The sequence below is a fragment of the Bos grunniens genome, chromosome 24, assembly GCF_055505025.1.
Source record: "Bos grunniens cultivar Pamir isolate PY7600 chromosome 24, Bosgru_T2T1.0, whole genome shotgun sequence".
NCBI lineage: Eukaryota > Metazoa > Chordata > Mammalia > Artiodactyla > Bovidae > Bos > Bos grunniens.
In genome coordinates, this window is record NC_141188.1 from 23,471,777 (window position 1) to 23,489,225 (window position 17,449).

Genomic DNA, 17,449 nt, shown 5'->3' on the forward strand with positions numbered 1-17,449 from the left:
CTTGTAGACTTTTGGATTGCAGCCATTCTGACTGGCGTGAAATGGTACCTCATAGTGGTTTTGATTTGCATTTCTCTGATAATGAGTGATGTTGAGCATCTTTTCAGAATTTTTAAGAACCAGACTGGTCTAGCTCATAGGCCATGTGGTCACTGGCAACCATGGGCTGACTGTCCCTGGGTTAGCTGTCTTCTGGGAACCCTGAGCTGAGGTTGGGAGGGGGTGGGATTCTGTGGTCTAACATACAGCTGCTGGGGTTGCCTCTGCAAGGGTGGTGGGAGCAGTGAGCAGTAGTGAAGTGTCTAGAACCAGGGCAGTGGTGTTGCAGGTCTGTGTTACCTCCCTCACAGGACTATCAAAGCCAAAATCAGTAACACTATCGATTAATTCTCTACTATGTGTAAGGTACTTTATACATGACTCCAGGTCACAGCATTTTCAAAACTTGTTCTCTTTCTCCTCTACATGGTTATTTGTGAAACTATTTTGCAACCTGTGAAAGGTTTTATAGATCCAGTTAAGATTTTTATTAAAATGTTATCCCCCTTTTCCCTGCAGACTTATGTTTGGACTTAGTCCACAGACAGATGGTATGTTTCCTATCTCCAGGATCATTTTGAGGGTTATGTGAGTGTGGGACAGCCAACCGTTTCATATTTGCAGTCTGCACTGAAAACTGCCTTGTCAGTAATTTGTCAAGGATAATCGAAAAAACGGAAACTCACGTGTCAGATCTCAGTGCTTCTGGGGAAAACCGTGACACCCAAGTGTGCTGTTAGGAAAGGGACTGAGTGCTGATAGAGTGTTCACCTGTCTATTGCTGGTCAGTCACACAAGGTCATGCTCTCTGCCCTGCAGTGTCTGCCTCAACCTCCGTGGCAAAGAGTTGAACCTGTAGCCTTCCACCCTCCACCCGCAACCTGTTCCTCTGGATACCCTGCATCCTGGGATGAATCCCAAAACTCCGGGAGTGGTTTCCACATAGACAGTAAACTAGTTTTTGGTCCTTGGTAAACTAGTTTTTACTGAACCGAGTCTCAGCTTTATGTCATTAGGGATAGTCCTGATGACTAACAGGGACAGACCAGTAAGACCATTACTGTACTGGCTGGGAGATGCTGTGAAGATCAGGTTACCTGCATCGTTAATTTCTTAGGAGGAGCAGCTATGGAGAAATTTCTCAGGCCTACGCAGCTGTCCTCCTAAGCAACTGATTTGTTTTCAGCTTATGGACACTTTTTTAAAATTGGAGGGTAATTGCTTTACCATATTGGATTAGTTTCTGTACAACAGCCTGGATCAGCTATGTACACATATATCCCCTCCCTCTGGAGCCTCCCCCATCCCGCCCTGCTGGGTCGTCAGAGCACCGAGCTGAGCTCCCTGTGCTACGCAGCAGCTTTCCACTGTCCGTGATCCACATGGTGTGCACATGTCAATGCTCCTCTCTCGGTTCATCCCTCCCGCTCCTTTCCCCGCAGTGATATGGGTACTTCTGAGTAATGATTACTTCCTCTCTGTGTCGGCAAGTAGGAAGATCAGAGGTGTTTTACCCCCTTGGCCCTAGTAAAGTCCAGAAGACCTTGGGGCATGTGTGAGGCTACTGACATCCTTCTGGCTTCATCGTTCTCTCCTTCCCCATGATGTCTTCCTTGGGAGTAATATATTGCTTTTAAAAATATGTAAATGGACTCAGTTTATTGTTTATGGGCTGAGGCAGATGTGGATTCAGAATGCCTCTTTAGAGTAACTGAGGGACAGTGGCCTGATATTGTAGTAGTAAAAAGTCACTATTGGCTGCTGCATTTTGCCCATGGTTAGTGCTCAGTTTTTTCAAACAATTGGAGGAGAAAACGAAAAACTCTTCCCTCCCCACTGCCTTCTTTTGGCTTAAAATTTTCTTTTGGGTAATTCTGAGGTAGAATTAGCTTTGTTGGATTTATGTTTTACATTTAGAGAGAGGCTGTGTTCGGTAAATTTTCCTTCCCCTGAGGAGACAGTTGAGTGAGTCTTTGAACATATACATTTTTCCATTTAAAAAATGGGACCAGGAAGAAACCACCTTTCTGTGCAGCAGCAGTCACTTCCTTCTCTGGTTTCCAGGGCATGGTTTCTCCAGAGGACCAACATTAGTAGGTCAAATGACCAAAGATCTTCATGACCAAAGGTCTTCAAATGACCAAAGGCTTTCCGATGGTGTCTGTGTCTACAGAACAGGAAGGTCCCTGAACTGTCTTTGAGAGAGCTTTGCCTGTAAGAGACAAAACTGAAACTCATTTTCTGTGGTCTTTCTCTGACATAACTTTCATGCTGGTAAAAAAATGGTTCTATTGGTAGGAGGTCACATTGCATCCATATAATATATATGTATCAGATTGGAAGAGAGTGTTCTAGCAGTAAGCTGTGAACTTGGATTAGGCTAAAATTCTGAATACATGGTATGGAAACTTTTCATTACTTCTGTAATTTCTAAAGGTTCATTTAAATGATCAGATCTGACCAAAACATTTAGTGAATAACATAAACATATCTTACAAAAATTTTTAAAAAGTTTTAACATACAGGTAACCTTTAAGACTGAAAGGAATACCATAGTGTAAAACATGAAGGATTCTTGCTACATGGAAAGAAATGTCTACCTTTTTATTTTCTGAAAAAGAGTACATTTAGCTCGTTTCTAACAAATAGCATAAATTCAAAGGTACATTAATAATGCTGTGTGTACATGTGCGTGCTCTGTCGTGTCTGACTCTGCGACCCCAAGGACTGCAGCCTGCCAGGCTCCTCTGTCCATGGGATTTTCCAGGCAAGAGTACTGGACTGGGTTGCCATTTCCTCCTCCGGGAGATGTGACCCGGGGATCGAACCCTGCACTGGCATGCGGGGTTTTTACTGCTGCGCCACCTGGGAAGCACACAGTAACATGCCATTGCCCTTTCAGGTCAGTTTATAGCCTGTCTTGATAACATAGTTACAAAATACAAAGAGAAACCTGTTTAAGAAATTTAAAATGTGGCAAGCTAGAAAAGGTTCAACATTTTCTGTCAGTGGAAAGAGAGAAAAAGGCATTCAACAAATTGGCTCCAGCTGGGCCTTCCAGTTTTGTTCCAATCATAAGCCCAACACAGGAGACAAGGCCTTGGCAAAAGCACCTTCCGTGTGAACTCCACTGATCACTGTGGGGTCCAGGTCACAGCTTGGGGGAGGGGTCTGCCCTTGAGCAGACTCGTGACCGGAAGCCTTGGCGCCATCTGAGGGTCCCCAGGGGTTCAGTGCACTTTACACTTTGCCATATTAGGCAGTGAAGCCAGAGCTCTTCCAATGAATGGAGAATAGTCTCTTATGAGTCCCTAGTTTAGCCAGACAGGAGCTGTTAGGACATCCAGGGAGAAGGTGTTCTTACACTTGGTACTGTTTGGTGACATTGTCAGTGCTGAGAAGTTGGGTCAGTGAATATTTATTTGTAATAGCAGCCTCAACAGTCATGGTGGCTCTGTTCTAGCCATTCAGAGGAAGAATGAGAAAGGCCAGATGTGAAGGTCTAATTTTAGAGAACGAGCATCTTGTAACTCGAACTTAGTGGAATGCATTAACTCTTTTCCCTTCCCTCTGGACTCATGGGCTTACCCATCATACCAAGTAGGAACACCTCAAATTTTTATCCTTGATCTCAGATTTAATAAAATGGAGCAAATATGTTATCTCACCACTTTTGAACTGTTTAGGGACTTCCTTAGTGGCTCAGCTGGTAAAGAATCCTGCCTGCAATGGGGAAGATCCCCTGGAGAAGGGAAAGGCTACCCACTCCAGTATTCTGGCCTGGAGAATTCCATGGACTGTATAGTCCATGGGGTCGCAGAGCTGGACACGACTGAGTGACTTTCACTTTCACTTTTCACACATGCTCTAAACATGTGCTTGACTCTGTGGGTAAAGAAGCCGCCTGCAAGGCAGGAGACATAGGTTCAATTCCTGGGGTCCGGAAGATCCCTTGGAGGAGGAAATGGCAACCCACTCCAGTATTCTTGCCTGGAGAATCCCATGGACAGAGTAGCCTGGCAGGTTACTTGTCCATAGCATTAGACACAACTGAGTGACTGAACACAAACAAACAAACCCATTTCCCAACCCAGGTAACTATGGCTCAGACTTCCATCACGGAAGTATCCTGTGGAGTAATGTGTGAATGGAGAGCAGCGGTGATGGCCCTGTGATTTTCCTGCTTCAAGGACCTAAAGGCAAATGAATGGGAAAGAGTTGCCAAGGGCAGTACAGACACAAAACTGGCCTCTAGGTGGTGCTTGAAAGCAGGTTCAGGCAGACTGGCATCCTTTGGGATGAACTCCAGTAATCTGCAGGCTCCTGGGCAAAGTCTTGTACAGACTGTCAGCTGTTCTGCAGGGTGTCCAGGGGGCACCAGGCCAGTGTGAATACATTTCTTCAGTCATTCCTGCAAGGTGTGTATTCCATTTATGTCTGTCAGTTATCACTGTTAAAGTCAGCAAACTGGAGGAAATACACTTAATCAAATAGCTTTTGCCAATCGCAGGTCATTTTATCACAAAGCTTTACTTCAAATCATCTACCTGCTTTTGCCCAGCCCCTGAGTTGTCCAGATGGGAGCGAAGACTTCGTTGGCTTGCAAGTGGAATGTTTCCTAAAGGGGGATTCTTAGTGAAAGTCGCTCAGTCGTGTCCGAGTCTTTGCGACCCCATGGATTGTAGCCTTCCAGGCTCCTCTCTCCATGGGGATTCTCCAGGCAAGCAAACTGGAGTGGGTTGCCGTGCTCTCCTCCAGGGGATCTTCCCAACCCAGGGATTGAACCCAGGTCTCCCACATTGCAGGCAGATTCTTTACCATCTGAGCCACCAGAAAAGCCAGTTTTTGTTTTTTTTTTAATTGTAGAATTTTAAAACAGTGGTATAGCTGCTACATTTGATTTAAATATTAACCTGTAATTCCTGCTAAAACATTTGCCATCAATAAAAACAAGCCACCCCCCTCCCTATGTAAACCATGTGGACCTTGTGTGAAATTTACGTAAAGAACCTATTAGTATAAACATGCTCACTCAAAAGGAAACCTGTAGAATAAAAATTTAAGACTCTATGGAACCAGGCTGATTTTAACATATACTTTTTTTTATTAAATATGTAAAAAGATAAACGCAAGTCAAGTTATTCACATATTCAGAGACAAAAAACTATTCTACCATGCGACAATAGATGGGTAATGTAAAATGAATGTGATACATCTGAATAAGACCTTTTCATCTATTATGTCATTACTTATCTATATTTATAATTAACAATACATTTGTTTACATTCCTTTCAGTTTACATTTAATATATAACAAAAGCTTTATGGTGTACTATTTAGTAAAAGTAATCTGAATGCATATTAAACCTTAACGGAATAATGGAAATACTCACCAGGGAAGGGAGGAGTTCCTGGTTCCCTTCTGCAGTTTACTTCTCTCGGGGTGTGTCTTTTGTCTTTTTTTCTGCTTTTCTGCTGTTTTCTCTTTACTCCCTGCTTCAATCACTTCCTACCTGATATGAGCAGTGGACATACTATAATCAGCTGTGGCGGGTGTGAAGGGGACCCTAAGACCCAAGTCCAGCAGATGCTTCTCAGCCCAGCATGAGGATGTGTGACGAGGGAGGGGGACATGGAGGAAAGCCCACGCTGGCTGCTGAGATGAATGATGGGGCACAGTCATCAGGGAGAAAGGAGCAGTCCTGGGAAATGAGAGGTGAGCTGCACTAGAGGCTGGGGTGCAGCCAGAGAGGACTGAGAAAGTTAGCTGTCAAAGATACCCCGAGGCACCAGAGATGTCCCGTGCGGCGGAAGATGCCCCAGATGGAGACAGAAAGGGGAGTATATAGCTCCTCTCTAAATAAACCAAGAGTCTGCCCCAAGACACCAGGAAGGAAGCGGGAATAGGATGACTGGCTAAAGTTATCTTTGCCAGGTGTCTGGCCAGTATGTTAATAGCCAAGAAAGTCAGGGATCTAGGGAGGAACAGAGTGGCTGAGGGTCACTGGCGAGGCTTAAGCACACTACCCAGTAATCACCCTCATGATGGGAGCGTGGGTCCTGCCCTACCTGGCACCGGGTGTTACTGATGTGTCCAGGGCAAGCAAAAAAACTGCCCGGGAACCACTGAAGTGTCACCTGCATGGAACTACTTATTGTGCCTCTTCACCAGAGCTGTCTGAAAAGAAGGAAACTCAGTGAGTGCGACAGGCTTGGGAGGGGACACGCCGGGAAGCACGAAGCTGCATATAGCACGACCACGCCCTGCGACCAGGTGTGGGAGGATGTCACCGCAGAGAGCCAGGCTGGATTCCAGCCTGAGAGAATCGGGCTGTCGCCGAGGTGCAGAGCAAGCAGGAGAGAGAAGAAAGGGAGACCAAGCCCCACGGAACAGCTGTCCACTTCTGCAGTGTCCGCAACAACCTCAAAAATACAAGCAATCCTTTTCACGTGTAACTCGATAAATACCACTCTGCCGCCAAAGATCTGAGAAGACTCCTTTTGGTGGAAAGCTTCAAAGCTAGAATTTAGAATTCATATTTCATCAGTTAATAAAGAAATGTCAAAGCTTTATGAGACATAATTCAGAAATTTATTTGAAGCTTTTTCAGTTAAGAGGAAAGGGGGGGGGCACACTTGTTTGTGTTTTGTTGCACCTGCTAAGTCAAATAACAAGTGAAAGAAAATCTAAAGTTAGAAACCAAGTGAAGTGAATGATCCAGGGAGGGAAACCATCTTTCAAAGGGGCGGTGGGGGGGTGGGGGGACAAAAAGATTTGGAAAGATACTAAGAAAATGTGCAAATATTAGTTTAAAAAAAATAAGGAATGCTTTTAATTCATTCATGTTTCCTCTATTTATGAATTGCCACGGTTTAGCGAAGGTCAATGACAAGGAGGGCCATCGTACTGAAGAGGGGGAATTCCTTATTCCAGAAGGCATTGGGAGTCAGATTTTTCTGTGCTGTCTTTCCAGTGTCAACACCAGACTTCAGAAGCAGGGTTCTCCCTTGGGCTTACACTCCTATCCTAAGGTCGTCACTCCAGGCCTTCCAGCAATTGTGTGGCACGCCCAGGGCTGCACACCCTGAAGTCATTCTTTAGGAGGAACCCCCTAGCATGGATGACAGGGTTGGGGCTAAAACCCACATGAAGAGGCAGGAAGGACCTCTGCCTGTGCAGACCCCCTCTGACTGCAGACCCCCGATGACAGCTTTTGGGGAGAGTGGCTGCCCACCAAAGAGGACCCTGAGAAAGAAAACAGCATGAGAACCTGGGTGGGGGCAGGGGGGAGGGGCACGCAGTAGGAGGGCCACGTCGCGATGGTGTTCTCCTTGAGTGAATGTCTTCCAAAACTAACAACATATTGTGTGGCTGTCTAACATGCTGATGGATGAACACTGCTAGGCCCTAAAGTCCTAGTTCTGATTCCTTTTTTCTTCCCTTTCATTTGTGAGTGGAGGGAGAAACTGACTGTGTTTTTCCCCATGAAACAAGTCACTGTCATATGGCTTTCATATCAAGTTATCTGTTTCCCTTTGTTCCAATTTATTATTTGACCAAATTTATGTTCACAGAGGTTAGACTTGCAAACATCAAAGCACCACAAATGTGTGTGACATCTAGTGACACTGGGTTGAGAAATGCCAATATAAATACCATATATCAAATTACCATTGTTTCACACCAGGATAAAAAGGGAGTGGTGGTGGTGGTGGTGGTGGTGGTAGGGTTGGGGAGAAGTTGTTCTGGAAAGAAATGCAAAGAGCAGAACCAATCTCAAGCAGCCAAGTGGGGAAGTTGAAGGTGTGTGGCCCCCAGGATGTCTCGGGGAGGCCGCCCATGGCCGCTGCTAGTGTGTCTTGGCAAAGGAAATGGGAACCGAGGGCAGTGCTGGCGTGGGCGCTGGCGCGATGATGTAACAGCAGACTGGGAACAACTGGTTTCTGATGAGCTTGAGGCCACACGTGTTCCAATTCTCCGGAAGAGAAGTTCCCACCAAAACGGAAGTGTGGAGAGCTGCCGGGACGGTTCAGTACTCTTCCTGCTGCTGGGGCTGCTGTTCGTGGACTTGCTCCTCTGCTTCCGGCTCCTCCGGGTGGCCCTCCTGCGGGGGAGGGGAGAGGGGCCAGGGGGAGGTTTCAACTGATGGAGCTGACGGCCGCCGGCGGCCCCGCCGTGACTGCGCAGCACGGCGTCTCCGTGGAGCGAGTCACGCGGAGCCTCCCTGCTCCCAGGAGCCAAGGCACACAGAGGGACGCCTTCCCGTCCCCCGCCCCTTCAAAAATCGGATCCTTCTAGAACACAGCCAGCAGGCTTTGTGCACCGCATTTTCCTTCTATCCACTTGGGAAGCACAGCCTCACAGAACGTATGACATACTTTCCCACCCTCCCTAAGAGAGTAAACCAAAGGACCCAGGAGTGTTATGATAACCAGGGGTGAGCCTGCTGTGTCAGGGCGCTGAGCCCCAGGACCCCGAGGCTGACTGAGGGCTTCCTGTCTCCTGCCCTGCTCTGTCTTCCTCCTCACCTGGTAGCGTGTCTGCTTGAAGCAGACCCTTTGTTATAACCTGTTACTCCTCTGATGTGGAGAAGCAGCTTGTCAAGAGTGGTTAGGTAAAGAAAAGGGTGACAGCCACAGTTCCGGGCTGCTCCCGGCCAGGCGGTTTCTCCATTAAGGGAGCGCAGGAGTTGAGCTCCTTCCGGCCATATATTTTGGGTACGTGAGGCATTTTTTGCTTACTTTTGATGGTTGAGGTGTTCCTCCACTTGGTTCCAAAGGACCTATTTACTACTTGCCTTTAACCCAGGGAAATACACTGTGAATACCAACCCAGGGGAATACCAACCTTGGTCAATCACACCTGTAAATATTTTAATTTTCTGACCTCTCAAATAATAATCAGCTCTTTGTTACTCAAACAGAGGGAGTGCTGCTGATCAACAAGGCCAACTGCTGCCTCCAGAATGCACAACGCCTTGCAATGCAGTTGGGAGCACCCGCTGGGACACAGACACACTCGTTTTCTCACACTTTGCACACTTCCTTCCTGTCTGGCCCTATTCCCTTTAGCCCAGGACATCTCTCTCAAGATCCAACTCAAATACAGCAGGATCATGTCTACAGACCCCAGAGGCAGGCTTCTCTTTCCTTCTTCCTGCAACGTTTTGCTTATTTTACCTTGGCTGTAAAACTTTGATTTGTAATCTTGCTTGTCTTAGCCTTGTGGATCCTGAGGCTCCAGAAGTTGGGACAGGGCCTCATCCATTTGTGTCAGACCGCACATGTGTGTACAACTCTTGTGCACATGTGTCAGGAGGAGGACATCAGACAGGGTGCCACAACAGATGACCCAGACTATCAGCCGAGGTCACGTGCCACTTATCTTCTGAGAGGCAGCATTAATGTCAAGGTTATAAGCATGGACCTGGAGTTCATAGCCCAGATCCATTATTTACAAGCTGAGTGACTTTGGGTGACTTAACTGCTGGGTGCCTTGGTTTTCTCCTCTGTAAAATGGGCAACAGACCAAAAGTGCCCACTGAATAGAGTTTTCAATGGGTGTCATTGATCAGTGAATCAACGGAGTCACTGAATTCGACAGAGGGCTCTGAGTTAGCATAGCTAAAGTGCCTAGAACAGTGTTTGGCACAGAAGTGTGAGCTGTGATTTTTTTTTTCTTGAAAGGAGAAAACTCATTGGAATATATTTTAGAAGTAAAAAAGATTTTTAAAAAAGTAATCTTTTCTACAACAGGAAGAGAAAATGATGCCATACTGAAGACTTACGTTCAAATCTAGCACCATCCCCGGCTGGACTGGGGTCAAGATACACATGAAATATTCAGTCTCCCTACAACCACACCTATCATCACACTCAACTCGGCTCCACCTCTGAAGCGTGAAGACCCCAATCCTCCTCTCTGCCCACATCTGCTGTCCTTTGGGACCCCTTGCTCCTTAATCCCTTAACCGCCGTGTCCTTTGACTTCCAAGCCCTGAGCCCTCCTTTACTCCAGGCTCTGCCAGTTCCTCCCCAGGCCAGCCCCGCAGCATGCTCCTCATGCCTCTGTACTCCCCTGCTCTGCACAGAGTTAGGGCCTCACGGACAGAGGCACCCTCCCACCCTCCCGGGAGCAGAAGAGCACCCCTGCTGGGATCAGACAGGGAGGAGGAGCCACTGGCCGCCTCCAGTCCGGGAGCAAAGAAGGGAAGTCCTGCTCCTGGGAGGTGGACCAGGGACCCCCGTGTCTGCTCTGCTGCACACTGCTCCCCACGCCTCTCTTACTGCCTTCACCCCAGAACGGGTCACTCCTCTGAGCTTTACATCCATGACTCATGCTTCCATCAGGGTGTACACTGCAGCTCTCTGGGTGTCTCTGTGTGTGTGTATCTCTGTGTGTCTGCCTCCACTGTCTGGCTACAAGGCTGACTTGCAGACTCAAGCTGACTCTACTCGACGTCTCCAGCTGGACTCGGAGCCTCTGAATCCCTCAGGGGTTAGAGATCTTGTTTGATTCATCACCCTGACTTTAAAGAGTTAGCTGCTTCCATGTCACATCACCCGGACTTCAGCTGGTTTCAAGTGTGCTTCTCTTACACAACTGTTTTTGTGAATGTTAGGCAGATGGTGGGAAGATTGCAGAAATGAGGCTCTATTTGACAGTTTACAGAAAATCCTGTCTGCTCACACCAGGACTGGGAGTCAACTGTGGGATGACAGATTTAATCCCTCAATTGTGGGATGATGGATTTAATCCCGGACTGGAAGTTGGAAGAGGTGGATTCAAGGAACCGTGGGCCTGTTACACCAGTGGCGGGCCCAGAAACCCACTCACTGGGTTAGGCCCCTCCCCAGGCCTGCTTTCCACACGTGCTGACCAAGGGGGTAGGTGTGGTGTCCTGGCCTAGGCCTCGGGTCTCCAGCTGGCCGAGGGCAGCCCCTCACTCATGGGGCGCCCCTGTGAGGTCACACAGTTCATCGGCAGGAGCCTCGGACCCCAGAGCACTCTTCTTACTGATTAACACGGGTGTAAAGAACAAACGTCCTGCACTACCAAAGGATTGCTAACACCTGGGGTGCAAATGAAGGTGCCCTGAAGGCCTGGCAGGACACACCCATCACACAACACCACGGGGAGCTCCTAGCCCGCTGTGCCATGGAGGCACTCATGCTCAAAGATGATCTTTCCCTTCTGCCCCATGCAAGAGGGAGGAACTCAAACACACAGGCGAGGAGGCAGCCAGGTGAAACCAAGGTCAAATACATGACTCAAGCACCGGGGCGCCACCTGCTTAATTAAGTCTAACATTTGGATGTCAGTCCATCACCACTTCCTAAATGATTAGCTGTCAGTGGCTGCTTTGGAGTTCCTCATTCTTTCAATGATCAACAGAAGGAGAAGCGAGCCACAAGTCAGCGCTGGAGGGGGCTCTGGGCTACTGTGGGCGGGAGAGTGGGGGTGGCTCCCACCTTTCTAGATGGAGGCTCATCCGCTGCTCCTACACCAGCGCATCCGGCTGTTCTTTCCTCTGCTTTGTTCGTGCTGTTTCCTCTGCAGAAAAAGCACTCCCCCGTCCTGAGCTCTGCAACTGGTCACATTCCTCATCATCTTTCAACGTCCAACACAAATGTCATCTTCTCTGTGAAGTCCCGGCCTGTCCCTCCAGGCTGTCTTTATGTGCGCCCCACACAAGTTTATTTATGTCTCCATCACCGCATTTATCACAGCCTGACATATTCCAGTCGGCGGTGTCCGCGTTCTCTCTCTCTCCCTCTTGCCAGGGCAGCAAGCTCTGCGAAGGCAGGGGCTGTGTCTGCCTTCTACACACCCAATGCTGCGTCCAGTGACAGAAATGCAGGCTGAATCCAAAAGACATGGGCGGAGCTGGGGAGGTAGCTTAAGCCATTCCACCCAAAGTGGCTTCCGGGACAGGACCGCAGGAAACACGCGCCTCTGTATTAGCAGGTGACCCTCTGCTGACAGAAGCACAGGGCAGCAGCTACGCAAGGACCAAGCCCAGACACCTGTGGCCCCAAGCCAAGTATTAAAGATGATGAGAATCATCAAGACAGGAACGGGACAGCAAGCTGGCCATCTGCTCTGGAAACTTCCCTGAGGTTTCTATGACTGCAAAGTGAACTGCCTCTGTTTACTTTTACACTCCAAACTCATCTGCATGTCTACATCTTCCAAACATGTTATTCTAGGATCGGCTGGACTATAAGAGTCAAAGACCAGCCAAGGTGAAATAAAGACTGAGGGAGGAGACCTCTCCGCCTGTAGTGCCGACGCAGGGTCCGTCCGTGGTTAACTGCCGAGCAGACCCTCAGCGCGGCCTCGGATTCCTCAGCACCTCTCCCACTTCCAGGAGGAAGGCAACCAGAAATCTCCGCCTCTCGGAGGTGCACAGAAGTCAGGCCAGCGGCGACAGGAATAAAGTGCTGGCATTTTTTTCCCAGACACCATATGCACCATGGCTGCATGTCCAGCCAGAACTGAAGTGTGTGAATGGCCTGAAAACAGGACGCACGGTCAGGGTGAAGCACAGTGGGGGGGAAAGGAGGCTTCTGGAGCTTTCGGGGCGGGTGCAGTATACTGTCACATTCTAAACAAGGGCACCTGGCATATTCCAGCAGATCCTCTACAGAACACTCAGCATAGCCTGAAATATTTCTTTTGGAGCTGTCCAGACCCAGATTTGCATGAGAAGTTATCCTGGAATGAGAAAAATTAAGGCAGCAACTGCGTTTGAAGGTGCTGAGCACATTGTTCCCCAACTGACACCTTTCCTGGGCAAGGGTGGAAGCTTTTTAAAAAAAAAAAAAAAAAAATTTGTTTCTGGCTGCACTGGGACTTTGCTGCCATGTGCAGGCTCCCTAGTTGAGGTGCACAGGCTGCTTATAGTGGCAACTTCTCTTGCTGTGGAGCAGGGGCTCTAGAACACAGGCTCAATAGTTGGATGCGTGGGCTTAGTTGCTCTGAGACATGCGGGGTCTTCCCAGATCAGGGATCGAACCCACATCTCCTGCATTGACAGGTGGATTTCTTTACCACTGAGCCACCAGGGAAGCCCAAGTGGATGCTTTTTAAAGGCTCACCCCCTTAATGGTAGAACCTGGATAAGCTAGGAGGCAGCCACAAAAACAGGATTCGTTATGCTCAGGGAGGGAGGCAAACCTCGGTGGGTCTAGGGTGTCTAGGATGTTCTGTGAACCTCTAGGAAGACAAGCAGGGAGCAGAGTAGGATGACCACTCTCCTGAGCCCCTCACCGTCCACTGCTAGGAAGTGTCATGTGTACATGTGTGTGCAGTAAGGAGAATCCCCTGCAGTGTCCGGGCACACAGCAGTCACCCCTATCTTTCTAAATAGAAATCAAAGTTTTAAAAAAAATGGGTCCTGTCACATTTTAAACAAGGACACCTGGCATATTTCAGCTGATCCTCTATGGAACATTCAGCATAGCCTGAAGTGTTTCTTTTGGAGCTGTCCAGACCCAGAGCTGCATGAGAAGTTATCCTGGAATGAGAAAAATGACAGCAGCAACTGGGTTTGAAGGTTTTGCTCTGGTCACCCACACATGTAGTTTGTGTTGTCTATCTTCTAGATTCCCGCGGCCTGGTTACTGCCTCTAAATCTCTTCCTGGACTTCAGATGCTTCCCAGCACACACCCGGCAGCAAGGCCGCCATCTCTCTCTCCTCCCGACCACGTTTCTCCCTCTCTGACAACACCAGAACAACAAAGGTGGGTCTGGCTGCTGCCAGCCAGGAGAAAAGGGACGTTCTCGATGGATGCTGAATTAACAGGAAGCCCAGCGGCTAGAATGATACTTTTGAAGGTGCCAAACAACAAAACGAGATGATGGGAGTTGTTTGAGAAAACCCAGGGAGGACGTTGACTAATTCCTGCTTCACATACAGAACACGGGCAACTCAATACTGTCAATTAGACAAAGTCTATCCTGTAGTTCCTCTACGTGGTACCGCCTTTACTTTTGCCCTTGCCCACGGCACCCAATACACTGAGAAGTGGGAACACAATCCTTAAGATTTTGGGGCTTTGAGTTAGAGAAACCTGGGTAGTGATGGAGCATATTAAGGGTGGATCACTGGACAAGTAATTTTATATCTGTGATGCAGAGGTAAGTAATAGTACTCACACGACGTAAAAGGATGTGGTGAGAAATGTATTTAGAACACGAATGTAGTATCTAGCACGCGCTAAATGTGCAATGTCAGCTATCACAACTGTTCCTATTTAAAAGGCGTTCCTATTTAAAATATTCCCTGTTTAAAAGGTGGCTCAGGCTTGCAGAAGGGAGGGCATGAACTCAGAGCTCGAGTTCAAAAGCAAATTATGATGCTTATTTGCTTGGGAATGTTCTTTAATCTCTCTGCCGCCTTAGTTTCTCTCATCTGTAAAATGGGATAACACCCATATCTACTTAATTCTCTGGAGAATTAAAGGAGCTGACACATGTAAAGCCCTTGGCTCTTCCCCCTCATATCCCATCCCAAGAGTCTGTGGAAGGGCCTTGCTAATAAACCCATTAGTCCCAATAACTGATGATGTGTTGAAATATTACTTCTTTGCGGGGAGGCAGGGTGTGTGTTCATTGCCTATACTCTGCAGAATGGCTTGCTGAAGCCAGACCTCAGCAAGCTGGTGCTGGTGTGTATGCTGGGGGGGTGGTGGTGGTAGAAATGGTCTAACAGAAGCTGAGTGTGTAGTCATGGAGGAAGACACCCCTAAACTCTCTCCCCTGGGACAAGAGCTCCTGCCCACGGCCAGCCCTCATATCATTAGCTAGGAAGTCTGAGGCTCTGCCAACCCTTCATTTGGAGTTTGCTTGTTGGTGCTCTTACACAAGGACTCCTTCTTAGGACAAGATCTGGCTGGAGGTCAGGAGCAGAAGGCTTTTCCTCCTGTTGGCGGCGTGGTAGGAAGGTTCCATCCTGCAGGATGCCCTGCTCCCATGAGCAGGCACCACCCTGGATGGCAGCACGTGGTTCACTCTGGCTCACGGAACCACACAGACCTCATCAGGTTCTGCCTCAAACAAGCTTGTGAAGACAATAACCACAGTTCATCTAGTGCCTGATGGATGACAAAGCAGTCTATACACACAGAACGTCATGGAAACACCACTCTGGGTGGTGCAGAGACACTGGCAGAAGGACCCCTACCACCTGCCGGGCTCCCGTCATCCACGGCACGCAGGGGGCCCAGCTCCCCTGCCGCCCACCACACTCAGGGGCCCCAGCTCTTGTACGGTCCACGGCGCCTGGGGGGCCCGGCTCCCCTGTTGTCCACACTGCCTGGGGGGCCTGGCTCCCCAGCCCCGCACAGCGCCCCTGGGGGGCCTGGCTCCCCTGCCGTCCACGCCACCCCGGGGGGCCTGGCTCCCCTCCTGTCCATGCCGCCGCCCTCCAGAAGGCAAAGCCCCAGTGGGCTCCCAGTCCTGCTGGGGGGCTTCTCCCGCCCTGTGCAGGCAGGCGTGGGGTGACCCGCCCTGGGCTCTGCCATTCATCCTGCCCCTTCCCCGCCTTGTTCCCAAGACTCCCGCTCCTCTGCTGCTTCATATGCCTGCTTCCCATCCCCGGATGGAGCCACCACCTGGGTTCCCCCCTCAGCACATTCACTCATGGGGAGCAACCCCAGGCCTCCCGGCGAAGGAGGCCATCCGGGAGTATCTGCCCACAGAAGGCTGTCCCACGACGCTACTCTGTGCTGGCGATGGGTAACCAAGACAACCAGCCAGGAAGGCAGAACCAGACAGCCGTGGGGCTGACGGGGACGGGAAGAGCATCGTCTACATTACTGTTTCCTTTCACCACGCCCTGCTCCATCATGAAGAAAGAAGAATCTCTACACACACTCTTACTGCTCATTTGCTCCGGGAGCTGAAAACCACTTGAGGCTGCGCAAGCCTGTTTCTCTCAACCCAAGGCCCCGCCCCCCACGACTGGGGACATCCACTCCTCTCTTCCGGGATTTAGGAATGCAAGTCCCCTCGGCAGGGTCAGCGGGTGAGGCTTGTGCTGAACCCTCTGGGAACATTGCGTGCCACGGCCGAGCTCACTGAGCCCCCGGGGCAGTCTCTGAAGGTACAGCCATCACTGTGCCGTGACCAAGAGCATCACTCTAGACCATGAGCATCCGTGCTCTGCTCACACTCACGTGTTCATCCGAAGCGTAGAGGACGTCCATTAGTCGCTGCACGAGGTCGTCGTTTTCCTGCCCATGTTCCTGGCACAGGAGCTCAATCTCTCTCAACTTTCCGAAGTAGAAATCCCTTTCTTTTTCCACGCCTTCGAGGGCAAGTTTTAACGAATGTACCTGGCGAGGGTGGGGAAGGTGGAAAAGAAAACCCTCAAAAAATACAGCATTAAGAAATAAGTGACCAAACATGCCTGCGTATAAGGATGCGAAACGTGAAAAGACAGACGTGCAAAAATGACAGATGTGCAACAGTAACGGATGGGCAAGTCCGGGGAGAGAGACAAAGGCTGCTTTTGGAGCCTGAGCCTGGGGCCGGGACCCAACTGCAGCAGCACGACTGTCACTCCTGTCAGCTGAACGTTTATGATAACGTCAGGCCTGGGGATCCTTCGTCAGGAGACAGTTCCACTTGGGCTCCAAGTCAGCTTTCCTTTCCCACTGACATGGGCTGGGGCACACCATCCCCCCCAACTCGTTGGTCCTCTACAGGGAGGGGGATTAGAGGGCATGGGGAGGGGGTAGCATCAGGGAGCGGCTGTGGCCCCTCCTTTCTTTCTTCATGTCACTTGCACGGAGAGCTGCCCTCAGCTTTGGAGCCCCAGCTCCTGACCCAAACTGGACAAGTGCGTCTGCGGGGAGCCAGGGGCTCGGCTGCACAGGGAAAACCGGGTCAGGCCAGCAGCAGGCTGAGTGGAGCTGCCTCAGCTCCTCTAGGGCTCGCTTTGAGCTCATCACAGGAAAGGTGATAGTGTGGAAGCCCCATTCTCTCAGCAGAATAGTCCCCATTTCCTTTTTTCTCCCTTGGTGCTGGTTCAGGGGCCTCCCAGCCTCTCACACTGGTAAAGGGAAGGGGGCAAGTTGTAAGGCTGAGTCCGCCAGAGCCATCACCTGGGCTGAAGAAACCTGGAAGGGCGTGCAGACAGGCCTGGTCTCAAATTCCAGGCTGCAGGGCCAGCAACCCCACACAGGCCCAAACCATCACCCCTTCCTATTCTCGGAGAAGCCCTCAATTTTTTTTAAACCCTTTGAGCAGTTATACATTTAAGCAAAGAACATCTGTAGAAGTAAACTAGGTCTTTCACGGTCCTCCTCAGGTGTAACCTCTCTCTCAGTATATGAAAAATCACCCTAAACAGGTTTCCAAAGATAATATTTGGAGTGGAAATCTCTCTGTTTCTAGTAATG

At 49.5% G+C, this 17,449-nt stretch overlaps 1 protein-coding gene across 8 annotated transcripts in view; it reads right to left on the reverse strand.

Annotated features, from left to right (window-relative positions):
- Positions 1-5,120: 5,120 nt before the first annotated feature.
- Positions 5,121-17,449, reverse strand: part of MAPRE2 (microtubule associated protein RP/EB family member 2) — a 187,210-nt gene continuing 174,881 nt past the window's right edge. For 7 of the 8 annotated variants that reach the window (XM_086372776.1, XM_086372775.1, XM_086372777.1 and 4 more), the window contains 2 exons: positions 16,223-16,381; positions 5,121-8,144 (listed from right to left, as the gene is read on the reverse strand). In XM_086372776.1, coding sequence (XP_086228902.1) covers positions 8,070-8,144; positions 16,223-16,381 — 234 coding nt within the window. In that variant the 3' untranslated portion in view covers positions 5,121-8,069. Of the gene's footprint in view, positions 8,145-11,511; positions 15,370-15,405; positions 16,382-17,449 lie in introns of all 8 variants that reach the window. The other variant, XR_015153749.1, reaches the window with a different exon arrangement.